At 39.1% G+C, this 14,997-nt stretch overlaps 1 protein-coding gene across 1 annotated transcript in view; it reads right to left on the reverse strand.

Moving 5' to 3' along the window:
* PPP1R21 (protein phosphatase 1 regulatory subunit 21) overlaps window positions 1-14,997 on the reverse strand; it is a 67,174-nt gene that overhangs the window by 13,725 nt on the left and 38,452 nt on the right. Inside the window, exons 13-16 of the mRNA XM_068966903.1 lie at window positions 10,580-10,672; window positions 6,443-6,570; window positions 2,827-2,979; window positions 457-549 (exon numbers count right to left, since the gene is read on the reverse strand). Of these exons, the coding sequence (XP_068823004.1) occupies window positions 457-549; window positions 2,827-2,979; window positions 6,443-6,570; window positions 10,580-10,672 (467 nt within the window). The remainder of the gene's footprint in view (window positions 1-456; window positions 550-2,826; window positions 2,980-6,442; window positions 6,571-10,579; window positions 10,673-14,997) is intronic.

A 14,997-nucleotide genomic window follows, 5' to 3' on the forward strand; every position in this document is an offset into this window, starting at 1 on the left:
ACTGCTGGCAAATGCTAAACTGGTGTCAGTTTGTACCAACTTCTGAAAAGACCAGTACTGTCTACCTCCACCTGCCTCTAAATTCAACTGACCAATTGAGTACTGGAAATTTTTCATTCCTGATCCTTTAAGAAATAAAAATAACTCACTGACTCTCTAGCCTTCTCCCTTTTTTGCCTTATTATTTCAGACATTTAAGTCTAGCCTAAATCATTAATCAGCATAGCAAAAGTATGCTGATATATCTTTATTGGCAATTGTAACACCAACTGAATCAGGATGACTTATTTAGACTCAACAAGTGTTTTTCAATGAATTATGCTTATGGTACATGTGTTAATTTTAGATGTTTACTTACAAAGCCTTTTAAATCACTCGATGTACGTTAAAAACCTTCCACAGGGGATTTAACATTCATTATCTTTAGCAAGCATCATGATTTTCCCAATGCCATACCTGTTGTGCAAGGCCTTCTCGACTTTCAGTAGAGCTGAGAAGGACCCGGCGGTTTGCCAGAGCTTCTTCATAAGGCACAGATTCCAAGAGGGGCTATGGAGAACGCATAATAAGAATTAAAGAAAAAAGCTGCGTGATTTCCCCGATCTTACAAATAAAAGTGCTGAATGAAGTTTAATAATAAAATTCAGGTGTGTGTCTATATAGACTGCTGCTGCTGCTACTGCTAAGTCGCTTCAGTCGTGTCCGACTCTGTGCGACCCCATAGACAGGAGCCCACCAGGCTCCCCCGTCCCTGGGATTCTCCAGGCAAGAACACTGGAGTGGGTTGCCATTTCCTTCTCCAATGCATGAAAGTGAGAAGTGAAAGTGAAGTCGCTCAGTCATGTCTGACTCTTAGCGACCCCATGGACTGCAGCCCACCAGGTTCCTCCATCCATGGGATTTTCCAGGCAAGAGTACTGGAGTGGGGTGCTATTGCCTTCTCTGAAAAGTACCCTGACTTTCCAAGATTGCCCTGAGAATCATCACCATGAAGAAAAAGAATGGCTTGATGATAAAAAAAATGGAAACTTCTAAACATTGAAAAATTACTGCAGCAAACTGAGGGGAAATATTTCCAATATAAACAAAGGACTAGAATCCTTAACACAAAGAGAGCTCTTTTCAAACCTAATTAGGAACATTTATTTAAAAATAGGTGAACAATTTAAACAGGGAATTGATAGAATAATATAAACAGTAATTTATGAAAGGACATTCCATTTCAATAATAAGCAAAGAAATGCAAATTAAAACAGTAACAAGAAACCTCTTGTCTCTGAGATTGACAAATGAAATTTATGGGTTAGATTTATACCTCTGTTGCTGGTAAATTATAAACAGGTAACCTTCTCGAAGTGTAGTCAGGAAAAAAGCATTATCAGAATGTGAAACATTTACACACTCTGAACAAGCAATTCTATCTTTAGGAATTAATAATTAAAACATTTAGGTCACCTTATACATTGTTAGGAGTATACAACCACCCTTAAGGGTAATCTGGCAGTAAATATTAAAATTTAAAATAGGCAAATCATATCATCAGAATGTTCCACCTCTCAGTATTCCACATATATGCCCAAGGAGGCATTTACAAAGTTATCCATTGAAGTATAATTCTAACAGTGAAAAACTGGAATCAACCTAAATGCCCTCCAAAAGGAGAATACCTAAATGAATCATGGAACATTTACATTATAGAATTCCATGCTGTGTTTAAAATGAATATAGTAGCCATCATATGTATTGATATAGATCTCAAAAACTTACTTTAAATGAGAAAAGCTACACAATGAAACATGCATACAATTTTTTTTAAAAAAACAAATTTAGAAAAGTCTTTATATTATATATAGTTCAAAATTTATACAGATGAGTATAAATATTCCAAAGTTACACATAAAACTGATAACTACAACTCCCACTGAAAAGGAACTGGAATTAGGAATTGTAATTTACCTATAATGTTCTCATGTAATTTTATGCATTATATATAACTAAAAGTTTAAAAAAAATGAGAAGAAGGCAAAAACAAATACACAAGTTCCATGTGCAAGAATATGCCATGTAGTGTTGCATATAACAGTGAAAAATAGGAAGCAACCTAAAATTCCATGAGCAATGATGGCTTGGCTTAATTAAATTATTACACATTTATAGAGTGTGAAATACTATATATAACATACTAGATGCATTAAAATGATAGCAATTTATAAGTATAGATACATATTTTTTGATATATAAAGATATCCACAATGCATTAAAAAAAAAAACAATTCTAAAACAGTGTTATGTATCCAGATAAACTGCTTTTATAGTGTGTGTGCACATGCATGCATGTATATACTTTAAAATTTTAGGGAGCTAGAGATATACTCTAACCAAGTTAACAGTAGCTACCTTTAGGTGGTGAAATTTGATGTAACCATAGCCTTCTTCTTGTACAGAAGTATTTCTTCTGATTTCTTTTTGTAATGATCATGTATTTGTATTATACTGAGAAAAAATTATAAACGTATTTCAATTTTTTTGTTTGTTTCTACAAGCTTAAGATTTCCTGAAATTTGACGCTTATTGGCTGCCTGGTTATCTCACCCTAAACACTCTATCAGGCGCTGGAAACGGAAATCTAACACGGCCTAAGAGGTGAGGTTTGGGTCTCTGTCATATCCTACTTTCCAAAGTCCTCCCACCCTTGTAACACCCACCAAGCACCTGCTCCCCAAAATAGTATAAAGCATAAATATAAACTGTGGGGAAACTATTTCCATTCTCTGGAATTATTTCAGATTTTCCCTCTGGTTTAAATGTTAACAGGAGCTCACAAACCTTTCTCAAAGCCTTCATATAGGCAGCAGCTTTTTTCTTATACTGCAGCATGCATTCGGCTGAAAGAGGACTGATGAATCCACTCCCTGTCTTGGGCCCATAGCTCAGGGAAGCAATGAAGTAGTCCACGTTGTTGCTGAAGAAAGATGCAATCTAAACCAAGTGTGACAAGAAGATCGATTTTGTTTTCCAATAATATAAAATACATATCTAACAGTTTGCAGAGCAAAGTTAAGGATACTGAGAATGGAAATGAAAGTTCAACACATGCTCAAAAGCCCACGATTTACTTATTTGAAGAGAATACTTAGGGCAATGATTTATAATAAACACAACATCAGTTTAAATTTTCAGTCCAGACTTGGTGACCTGTCTTAATCTAGAAAAATTCTACTATTCCTGAAAACCAAGGCTGATTCTGATTTATTCTGTAGACAATGTTTATGAGCTGTTTACCTCACCAAACCTGCGCCTGTGCTCAAAATATGTATGTTTGAGTTTATACATTCCATTTGCATCTTAACTTTGACTTGTTTCATACTCCAACACAAGAAATGACACAAGCATCCTGAATATAGAATTTCTCCTTAAATTTCACTCTGTAAATCTCAAGCTGTGCATTACAAATAAAATAGGAAAGAAAATGACTGAAAATTCAGTAGACCCTTATCATTTACAGATTTAACATTCGCTTACAACAACAAAGATCCATGACCGTATTTTTTCTGAGCCATGATTTTGAATCTAAAGTCTATATGAAATGGTGATATAAATTAAAATGTCTAAGAAAGTTATTAGCCAGAAAAATTAAAGTTTTGGATACATTCAAGAGTATTCAATTTCAACAAATAAGAAAAAGTGACTTGTGAAACAAGAGTATTTTACCTTGGCAAACACTGCTCAAAAAGTAAGCACTCACTAATGGTCTAAAAGGTTATCTTTTTCATTAATATTTTTACTGTATCAAATGAAATTCTATGTTAGGTAGTATTCAGAAAAATCAAAACTCTAAAAATCTTGAGTTGTATATTCCATGTATATGACATAAATGAGACAGACCAAGAATTTGCATTTAGGTCATGGTAGTATATGGTAAAGTTTACTTTCTTTCCTCTCTAATATTTCTGTATTCCCCATGTATTCTTTAATATGTATATGTTATACCTTCCTAGCGGGTTTTTTAAAAATTACAAATGATAAAATTTAGTTTAATCAAATCACATTAGCTAAGTATTCAGCTGCCACCAGCTAATACTTAATTCAGATAATTATTTTAGTTAAAAACCATTCTAAGAAAAATTTCTGAGTGAAGATCAAAACCTTTCCTTGAGACAACTGTTGAGGTTTCAGGCAAAGTAAACCTAAAATAAACTATGAAGTATACAGGAATTTAATATTCCAGAGCTCTCATTAAAAAGTGACAAAGACTCCTGTAAAATGTCAATATTCTCTTTTCTCAGAATTTTCCTTAATTGAATCAAAGTTAAAATCATCATCAGAAAGTTTCCAGAATGCTTGTAGATGAAAGCATTACAGAGGAGGCAGTGAGGATAATCTGGCTAGGGAGTCCTGCAGGCACTGATCTGAGCTGACAGAATCTCATAGCACCCTTTAACTACAGCCCTAAACAAGAGCAAACTGTCACGAAGACCAATCTGACTTTGGGAAAGATAACACTGAATATCTAACATAATCTTTAACCACTTGAAAAAAGTGGTTAAACCACTTGAAAAAAGTATGCTCCCTCCTACTAAGGTCAACCTGTCAGAAAAATAATGGTATATAACACAGAGAGAGATTAGCATTTTCTTGAGAAATTATGTTGGATCTGTTGAAATAAACGGGCTAAGATAGTCCTGAATAGTTCTCAGAGAAATCTTAGTCACTAAAGGCTTTCATGACAGCCACAGGAACATGTCTTCCCTGATAGCTCAGTTGGTAAAGAACCTGCCTGCAAGGCAGGAGACCCCAGCACAATTCCTGGGTTGGGAAGATCCACTGGAGAAGGGATAGGCTACCCACTCCAGTATTCTTGGGCTTTCCTTATGGCTCACCTGGTAAAGAATTCACCTGCAACCCTCTTACACTGTTGGTGGGAATGCAAACTAGTACAGCCACTACAGAGAACAGTGTGGAGATTCCTTAAAAAACTGGAAATAAAACTGCCATATGACCCAGCAATCCCACTGCTGGGCATACACACCAAGGAAACCAGAATTGAAAGAGACACTTGTTACTCCAATGTTCATCACAGCACTGTTTATAATAGCCAGGACATGGAAGCAACCTAGATGTCCATCAGCAGACGAATGGATAAGAAAGCTGTGGTGGTACATATACACAATGGAGTATTACTCAGCCATTAAAAAGAATACATTTGAATCAGTTCTAATGAGGTGGATAAAACTGGAGCCTATTATACAGAGTGAAGTAAGCCAGAAAGAAAAACACCAATACAGTATACTAACACATATATATGGAATTTAGAAAGATGGTAACGATAACCCTGTATGCGAGACAGCAAAAGAGACACAGATGTATAGCAGTCTTTTGGACTCTATGGGAGAGGGCGAGGGTGGGATGATATGGGAGGATGGCATTGAAACATGTAAATTATCACATGTGAAACGAATCGCCAGTCCAGGTTCAATGCATGATACAGGGTTCTTGGGGCTGGTGCACTGGGATGACCCAGAGGGATGGGATGGGGAGGGAGGTGGGAGGGGGGTTCAGGATGGGGAACACATGTACACCCATGGCAGATTCATGTCATTGTATGGCAAAACCAATATAATATTTCAGTAAATAATAAATAAATTTAAAAAAAAAAGAATCAACACCAAAAAAAAAAAAAAAAAGAATCTGCCTGCAATGTGGGAGACCCGGGTTCGATCCCTGGGTTGGGAAGATCCCCTGGAAAAGGGAAAGGCTACCCCACTCTAGTATTCTGCCCTGGAGAATTCCATGGACTATATAGTTCATGGGGTCGCAAAGAGTCAGACACGACGAAGCAACTTTCACTTACATTAACGTGCAATTAGAATATGACATCAACTGAAAGCAGTTAGCCCACATAGAACAATTTTTAAAGAAACTGCACTCCAGTCAGTTTATGACAGTAATTAAGTACTTAATGATCCAAATGATCATTATCTAATATTAAGAATTCAATGAGAAGACATGTGTTTAAGTCACTTTAAAAGTATAAATTAAAGTACAAAACCACAAAGGCACAAACAAAAATCTTGGTGGAGAAAAAACAAAATATTAATAAAAGTCTTATAAATCTTTTTCTATACCCCAATTTCTGTAGAGCAGACCTTGAATACACACCAGGATCTATATAGTGAAACCACCTGGTATCTTTGAGTCAGCAAATATCTCATTAAAACATCAACAGTGAGTGGACCCAGTACTCATCACAAACATTTAACAGCATTCCGTATTGTGTCACATATTAGGTAGGAAGGAAGAAAAGGGAGACAACTTTATTTTATGAAAAAGGCTGATAATCTAAAATCCTTTTACAGATTAATTTTTCTACTATGTCAATCAAGAAAAAAAAAAAAGAGTACATTTAAGAATTTAACATCAATATAAACCAGAGAAAAATTACCTTTCCTGCTCCATTTGTCAATGCCACTACTGAGGACAGGATGCAGTCATTAGTTGTTATGAGCTTCTGTGTTGTTGTTGGAAGTTCAAGCTCTATTGTAGCCTTTTGACTATAATGTTTGGAAATATCTATGAACCCAATCAAATGAAAACTCATCAGTATCTATATACAAGTTGGATACAGTTAACCAACCCATTGATCTCTCATATCTACGTTTACAAATTTACAAAATAAGTCTGACAAAAAACGGTCCTAAATATCATAATTGGGCTGAATCTCAATTAGGTCTCAAGTCAACTTACAAAGAATAGAGAGTAGTGAGAGGGTCTCTTAACACCATCCTGGGATCACTATTATAGCCTAGAGCATGTGGGTCTCGGTCTCCTTCATTTGAAAGTCAGTCCTTATTCTAGTGCTGGCCTAGAATGACCCTAACCAGTATTTACTAGTTAAAAACTTTGTTTTGACAGTCTAGTAGGCACAAATGAGAATTTTTATTGTGCTTATATAAACAAACCATGAGGCTGGAAAAGAACAGCCAACATAGGCATGGTGACCCACAATCCTTATTGTATCTTAACCAGTTTGCAAGAACATACTTCAGCAATAAGAAAGGTTTGCACAGCCAAATAAGGATTGAACACTGCAGTGTCTGGCTTCACATTCTACTGCCTCCAGTCCAAGAAAATTACAACAAAGGCCTGTGGTTCTAAAAGCATAGAAGAGAGGCTTAGACAGAAACATGTTGAGAGACACAGCAGTAGGTAAACTCGCCAAACAGCTAAACTTGGGGTTTTCTGGGTCTCTGAGAAATAAAATAATTTCATCCTGGAAATAAGGGGGAAACAGGATTAGCAAGACAACACTGATTTGTGAGGAAGGACAACTATATTTGTAAATAATAAAGAGCTTACAATACAGTCTCCTCTGAATTTTTAGAATACTTCAGTTACAACAGCATTGTCACTAACAACAAAGCGAAAAATAGATCACAAGACATGGAAATTAATTGTTACAGCAGGCATGTATATGAAGACCTTCATTTATTCAGAATCAAGAAATTTAGTTGATTTTAGACTACAGATAAATAAGAGGAAATAAGACTATTTAGAAATAAGACATTTAACGTGGTATAACCATGATATTTCAGCACAACTTAAATTTATTTATTAAAGACTAGAAAGAAAGAGATTTAACGCAGTATGATCATAGTTTTTTAGCATAAAATCACTGTTTTATGAAGATTTCTTTTACTAAAATTTAAAGTCAAGAAATTGTGTTATTTATATACATGGTATGTATATATACAAATATATGTAAACTTTTACATACAAAAGCTTTTAGGATAGTCTTAGATTTATAAAAAAAATTAACGGAGTTTCCAGATACCCTTAGCCAGTTTTCACTATGGTTAACATCCTATGTTAATATGGTACAGCTGTCACAGTGAAGAAACCAACTAATTGGTACATTACTATTATGTCTAATATATTTTTAAAAATAAATGATTATCTTCTATAAATTCACAGCCAAGCGAATAAAAATTCAGTTGGAATGCTGGACATTTTTGGTATACTGAACTTGCTAGCTCCCAAAGCAGACATCATCTTTCTACACACCACAGAAAGTTTTACTCAATATTTTACTGTCTGTATACAATGCTGTAATACAACTGAGTTGGCAGGCAATCATGGCTGACTGTATAGGTAATTAAAATATTTATAAAAGATGTATAATGCTAAGAACCCTCCCATGGCTTTTAGTGGATCAAAGCTACTGTAGTCTGACTATAATAATTCTCCCCATCCAACTGTTTACTCTATATTTATTGAATCTAAATATTTTAATTATTTAGGGTGTTCCTTGACGTTAAATTTTAACTTCAAAAAGAACAAGGAAATCATGTGATCTAGACCAGAGATTTATTTTTGTCTAATGTTTCCTATCAGTCTACCTGCTTTAGACTTGAGACTAAAGATCAAACAATTCTCACTTGTTAAAAGATTAATTCATTCCCATTTTAATTCCTTGTAGGACACACATTTTTATAAATCTCTCTCTCTGCTTTTTATATTAAGACCAGCCTGCCTGCTTGCTTGCCTTACTTCCTTCCTTTTTCCCAACTTGGACCAAGCAATTATGCAAGGCAAAGGATCAAGGGAAAAGATTTGAAATAACAGCTCTCTTAAAAACAAAGTTTATTCTGTTAATGCCAGTTAATGCTGACTCTGAGTTTTCATGAGAGATACACAACACTGTTCCAACTAGGTAAGAAGACAGATTTGAACGGTAAACCTATCAACAAGAGCCCATAATCTGCTTGCCAACCATTCTTCATGTTCCTCAATATTTTTAATTTATATTATGTATACTTTCAAGAACAGAAATAAGCAGAGGCAAAAAGAGGGCTTAGGGGGCCTCTGATCCTCCCATAATCTCCACCAGCTCTTGACAAATAGTAACAGTAGCATCCTTTGATTTGGACCACTTGGCATCTAATGCCACATATGAACAAAAGCATCTTCAGAAAACTTAGAAACACATTATTATTATTTATACAAATATAAATAAAATCAAGATTTTTCAATGTAAATAAAGCTTTAAGATCCTTCTCAATGGATAGCCCCCCTCCATGGCTCTAGCCCCTCCTTTATTGAAATTCTAGAGAAAATCCTAATAGGAACAAATCGTAATATTAGCACAGGAAAACTTAGGAAACAAAACCAAAAAATCTGTAGCTACAGAGCAATTTGTGGTTTCAGTGGCCTAGTTCTGGAATAGAAGACTATGGTTAAGTCTGAGCTCCCCAAATCAAAAGCTGCACAGGAAAAAAGTACTAGTCCCTAGGGTTTTCTACGGATCAGACTAGGTTCTGCAGAGTTGGGACTGATTATTGTTACCTGCCACCAAATCTGTCTATGCAAGCTGTGATTTCTGCAATCAGAGCTAGCTCCAGAAGTACAGCGACTTCTACAGTTCCTTATAATCGAAGACAAGCCTCAAAAATGACCATTCTCAAGACTAACGTGCTATTGGGTAATACTACTGAGACTAAGATAGATTCCCAGTAACACAGGTTATGTGTCAGTTTATAGAAAGGCCCCCAATATACACATTTTATACACGCAATCCGACAAAATCTTAAGTCTTTAAAATATATTTTCTGTGAAACCATTAACTGGTCACTAACCATACATTAAACACCACAGTGAAAAATCTAGGTACCTGGGCTACTTCCAAAGGTGGTGGTTTAGTCACTAAGTCATGTCCGTCTCTTGCGACCCCGTGGACTGTACCCTGCCAGGCTCCTCTGTCCATGGGATTCCCCAGGCAAGAATACTGGAATGGGTTGCCATTTCCTTCTCCAGGAGATCTCCCCAAACCAGGAATCGAACCCAGGTCTCTTGCATTGCAAGCGGGTTTTTTACCTACTGAGCTACAAGGGAAGCCCTACTTCAAGTAGTCCTTAGTAACTGCTCTGCTCTCTCTTTCTGCTCCTACTCCAATAGCCACCAAAAGGAAAAGACAGAGGGGAAAGAAACCAAAAGCCATGCAGAGATATAGACCAAAAAGTCAGGACTCAGATTCATATGCTAAGAAGCAAAGGAAATGCCTTTCGACAAGCATATTCTTAGGAGCACACGGCAAGCGAAAACTGACGAAAGTTTAAAAACAGACCTTCAGTCTGTGAGTTTCTCCTGAACAAAACAGGATTTATGAGTACTCTCAACAAAAAAATGCACAGGAGGGTGGAAAACCAGTACATTATTTCTAGGAACTTTACACCTTTGTTTCTTCAGTCCCTTCATGCTTGGACTCTAACAAGTGCAGTATTTTGCTAAATGCCTCTGAATAGCATGTCTGACTTGATAAAATTCATACACCTGCCTTAAATCAGTATAATGTATTTTTGGCTAAAGTTCTGCACACAAGGGTTTCTCATCAGTACTTTGTTTACCTTCAGGAAAGAAGCAGATGGGAAAAGCAGAAGGCAATAAGCTGTGTACTTTAACGTAAGCCAAATGCTACTAAGCCTTTATCTAGGGTCTATTAGCCTTGGCAGTATTTGTTTAAATCTCATTCAGGCAGATCTCAGAAAAGGGATGAAGCTTATTTATGCTCTTTTTCAAGTCTCACCTTTCATGACATCATGGAATCCATGCAGAGCAGCACCAACATTTGTCAACACAGAACTGTAGTTTGTCCGAAGGAGTCCATCTGGCTGTGTACCTAGGAAACCAAGATCACAGACCTAAGCATCGTCCCAGAAGACTTCATCCAAACAACTGAGCCCACCATCTCCTCTCCACCTTTGGGAAGAGAATCAGTACCACTTGTGACATGCTGAACATAATGGCTCTCAAAATTCCTGCAGACACATGCAGACAGAATGGTGATGATTATAGATGCCTAAATTGATCTGAAGCAACAGCGGCGGAGCACTGGAGCGACTGTGAGGAGATACTTCACGTCCAAGGGCAGAGATATAATGGTCATCGGAGGTAAATCCACCTATTCCAGTCCATTTTAGTTCGCTGATTCCTAAAATGTCGACATTCACTCTTGCCATCTCCTATTTGACCACTTTCAATCTGCCTTGATTCATGGACCTGACAAAGAAGATTTCTGTGCAATATTGCTCTTTACAGCACTGGACTTTGCTTCTACCACCAGTCACATCCACAACTGGGTGTTGCTGTGGCTCCGTCTCTTCATTCTTTCTAGAGTTATTTTTCCACTGATCTCCAGTAGCATATTGGGCACCTACCGACATGGGGAGTTCATCTATCAGTGTCCTATCTTTTTGCCTTTTCATACTGTTTATGGGGTTCTCTAGGAAAGAATACTGAAGTGGTTTGCCATTCCCTTCTCCAGTGACCCATATTTTGTCAGAATTCTCCACCGTGACCCATACATGGTATAGTTTCATAGTTTCATTGATTCAGACAAGACTGTGGTCCATGTGATCAGATTGGTTAGTTTTCTGTGACTGTGGTTTTCAGTCTGTCTGCCCTCTGACAGAAAGGATAAGAGGAAGCTTATGGAAGCTTCCTGATGGGAGAGACTGACTGAGGGGGAAACTGGGTCTTGTTCTGATGGGCAGGGCCATGATCAGTAAATCTTTAATCCAATTTTCTATTGAGGAGTGGGGCTGTGTTCCCTCCCTGTTATTTACCTGGGAGCAAACTATGGTAGAGGTAATGAAGATAATGGTGACCTCCTTCAAAAGGTCCCTGGCAGGAACTGCCACACTCAGTGCCCCTAACCATACAGCAGGCACCGCCAACCACTGCTGACCCATGCCTCCACCGGCGACTCGTGGATTCTCCCGGGCAAGTCTGGGTCAGTCTCCTGTGGGGTCACTGCTCCTTTCTCCTCGGTCCTGGTGCACACAAGGTTCTGTTTGTACCCTCCAAGAGTCTATTTCCCAGTCCTGTGTAAGTTCTGGCAGCTCTATGGTGGGGTTAATGGCGACCTCCTCCAAGAGGGCTTATGCCATACCCAAGTCTGCTGCACCCAGATCTCTTGCCCCTGCGGCAGTCCAGTGCTGACCCCGTACCTCCTCAGGCGACACTCGCTCTCTGTGTGGTCTCTGGGCCCTGGTGCACACAAGGCTTGTTTGAGCCCTCTGAGCATCTCTGGTGGGAATGGGGTTTGATTGTAAATGTGAACTCACCCCTCCTACCGTCTTGCTGGGGCTTCCCCTTTGCCCTTGTACATGAGGTATCTTCTCACAGCTGCTCCAGTGCTGCGTAGCCGCCGCTCCAGCACCTACTGTCTTGCTGAGGCTTCTCTGACCTTGGACGTGGAGTATCTCATGAGTGAGAGTGAAAAAGTTGGCTTAAAGCTCAACATTCAGAAAACTAAGATCATAACATCTGGTCCCATCATTTCATGGCCAGTGGATGGGGAAACAGTGTAAACAGTGACAGACTTTATTTTTGGGGCTCCCAAATCAATGCAGATGGTGATTGCAGCCATGAAATTAAAAGACACTTACTCTTTGGAAGAAAAGTTATGACCAAACTAGACAGCATATTAAAAAGCAGGGACATTACTTTGCCAACAGAAGTCCATCTGGTTAAAGCTATAGTTTTTCCAGTAATCATGTATGGATGTGAGAGTTGGACTATAAAGAAAACTGAGCTCCAAAGAATTGATGCTTTTGAACTGTGGTACTGGAAAAGACTCTTGAGAGTCCCTTGGACTGCAAAGAGATCCAACCAGTCCATCCTAAAGGAGATCGGTCCTGGGTGTTTATTGGAAGGACTGATGCTAAAGCTGAAACCCCAATACTCTGGCCACCTGATGCAAAGAATTGACTCATTGGAAAAGACCCTGATGCTGGGAAAGATTGAAGGCAGGAGGAGAAGGGGACGACAGAGGAAGAGATGGTTGGATGGCATCACTGACTCAATGGACATGAGTTTAAGTAAACTCCGGGAGTTGGTGATAGACACAGAGGCCTGGCATGCTGTGGTCCATGGGGTCACAAAGAGTCGGACATGACTGAGTTACTGAACTAAAGGGCAGAGAAGCCCCAGCAAGATGGTAGGAGGGGCAAAATTGTGTTTAGAATCAAACCCAATACCTGCCAGAGATGCTCAGAGGGCTCAAATAAGCCTTGTGCGTACCAGGACCCAGGGACCACACAGAGACTGAGAGAGAACTGTGTTTGAGTGTCCCTGGAGGAGGTACGGGGTCAGCACTGGACTGCCGCAGGGGCAGAGGTTCTGGGTGCAGCAGACTTCGGTATGGCATAAGTCCTCTTGGAGGAGGTCGCCATTAACCCCACCATAGAGCTGCCAGAACTTACACAGGACTGGGAAATAGACTCTTGGAGGGTACAAACAGAACCTTGTGTGCACCAGGACCGAGGAGAAAGGAGCAGTGACCCCACAGGAGACTGACCCAGACTTCCCCGGGGGTGTCCGGGAGTCTCCAGAGCAGGTGTGGGTCGGTGGTGGCCTGCTGTATGGTTAGGGGCACTGAATGTAGCAGTCCGTGCACATGACCTTTTGAAGGAGGTCACCATTATCTTCATTACCTCCACCATAGTTTAGCCTCATGTTAAACAACAGGGAGGGAACACAGCCCCACTCCTCAATAGAAAATTGGATTAAAGATTTACTGATCATGGCCCTGCCCATCAGAACAAGACCCAGTTTCCCCCTCAGTCAGTCTCTCCCATCAGGAAGCTTCCATAAGCTTCCTCTTATCCTTCTCTGTCAGAGGGCAGACAGACTGAAAACCACAGTCACAGAAAACTAACCAATCTGATCACATGGACCACAGTCTTGTCTAAATCAATGAAACTATAAGCCATGCTGTGTAGGGCCACCCAAGGCAGGTCATGGCGGAGAGTTCTGACAAAATGTGGTCCACTGGAGAAGGAAATCACAAACCACTTCAGTATTCTTTCCTAGAGAACCCCATAAACCGTATGAAAAAGCAAAAAGATAAGACACTGAAAGATGAACTCCCCAGGTCGCTTGGTGCCCAATATGCTACTGGAGATCAGTGGAGAAATAACTCCAGAAAGAATGAAGAGACAGAGCCAAAGCAAAAACACCACCCAGTTGTGGATGTGACTGGTGGTAGAAGCAAAGTCCAATGCTGTAAAGAGCAATATTGCGTAGGAATCTAGAACGTTAGGTACAGAGTGTGTTAGTTGCTCAGCCGTATCCGACTCTGCAACCCCACGGACTTTAGCCCACTAGTCTCCTCTCTCCATGGGATTTTCCAGGCAAGAATACTGGAGTGGATTGCCATTCCCTTCTCCAGAGGATCTTCCTGACCCAGGAATTGAACCGTGGTCTCCTGCATTGCAGGAGAACTCTTAACCCTTTGAGCCTACAGGGAAGATCAGTTAGGTCCATGAATCAAGGCAAATTGGAAGTGCTCAAATAGGAGATGGGAAGAGTGAATGTTGACATTTTAAGAATCAGCAAACTAAAATGGACTGGAATGGATGAATTTAATTCAGATGACCATTATATCTACTACTACTTGCCTACTACTGTGGGCAAGAATCCCTTAGAAGAAATGGAGTAGCCATCATAGTCAACGAAAGAGTCCAAAATGCAGTTCTTGGATGCAGTCTCAAAAACGACAGAATGATCTCTGTTCGTTTCCAAGACAAACCATTCAATATCACAGTAATCCAAGTTTATGCCCCAACCAGTAATGCTGAAGAAGCTGAACAGTTCTATGAAGACCAAAACACCTTCTAGAACTAACATCCAAAAAAGATGTCCTTTTATTATAGGGGACTGGAATTCAAAGGAAGAGTGAAGAAATACCTGGAGTAACAGGCAAATTTGGCCTTGGAGTACAGAATGAAGCAAGGCAAAATAAAGTTTTGTCAAGAGAATGCACTGGTCATAGCAAATACTCTCTTCCAACAGCACAAGAGAAGACTCTACACATGGACATCACCAGATGGTCAACACCGAATTCAGATTGATTATATTCTTTGTAGCCAAAGATGGAAAAGCTCTATATAGTCAGCAAAAACAAGACCGAGAGCTGACTGTGGCTCACATCATAAGCTC

Source organism: Capricornis sumatraensis, chromosome 1 (genome assembly GCF_032405125.1).
Source record: "Capricornis sumatraensis isolate serow.1 chromosome 1, serow.2, whole genome shotgun sequence".
In the NCBI taxonomy this organism is placed as follows: Eukaryota; Metazoa; Chordata; class Mammalia; order Artiodactyla; family Bovidae; genus Capricornis; species Capricornis sumatraensis.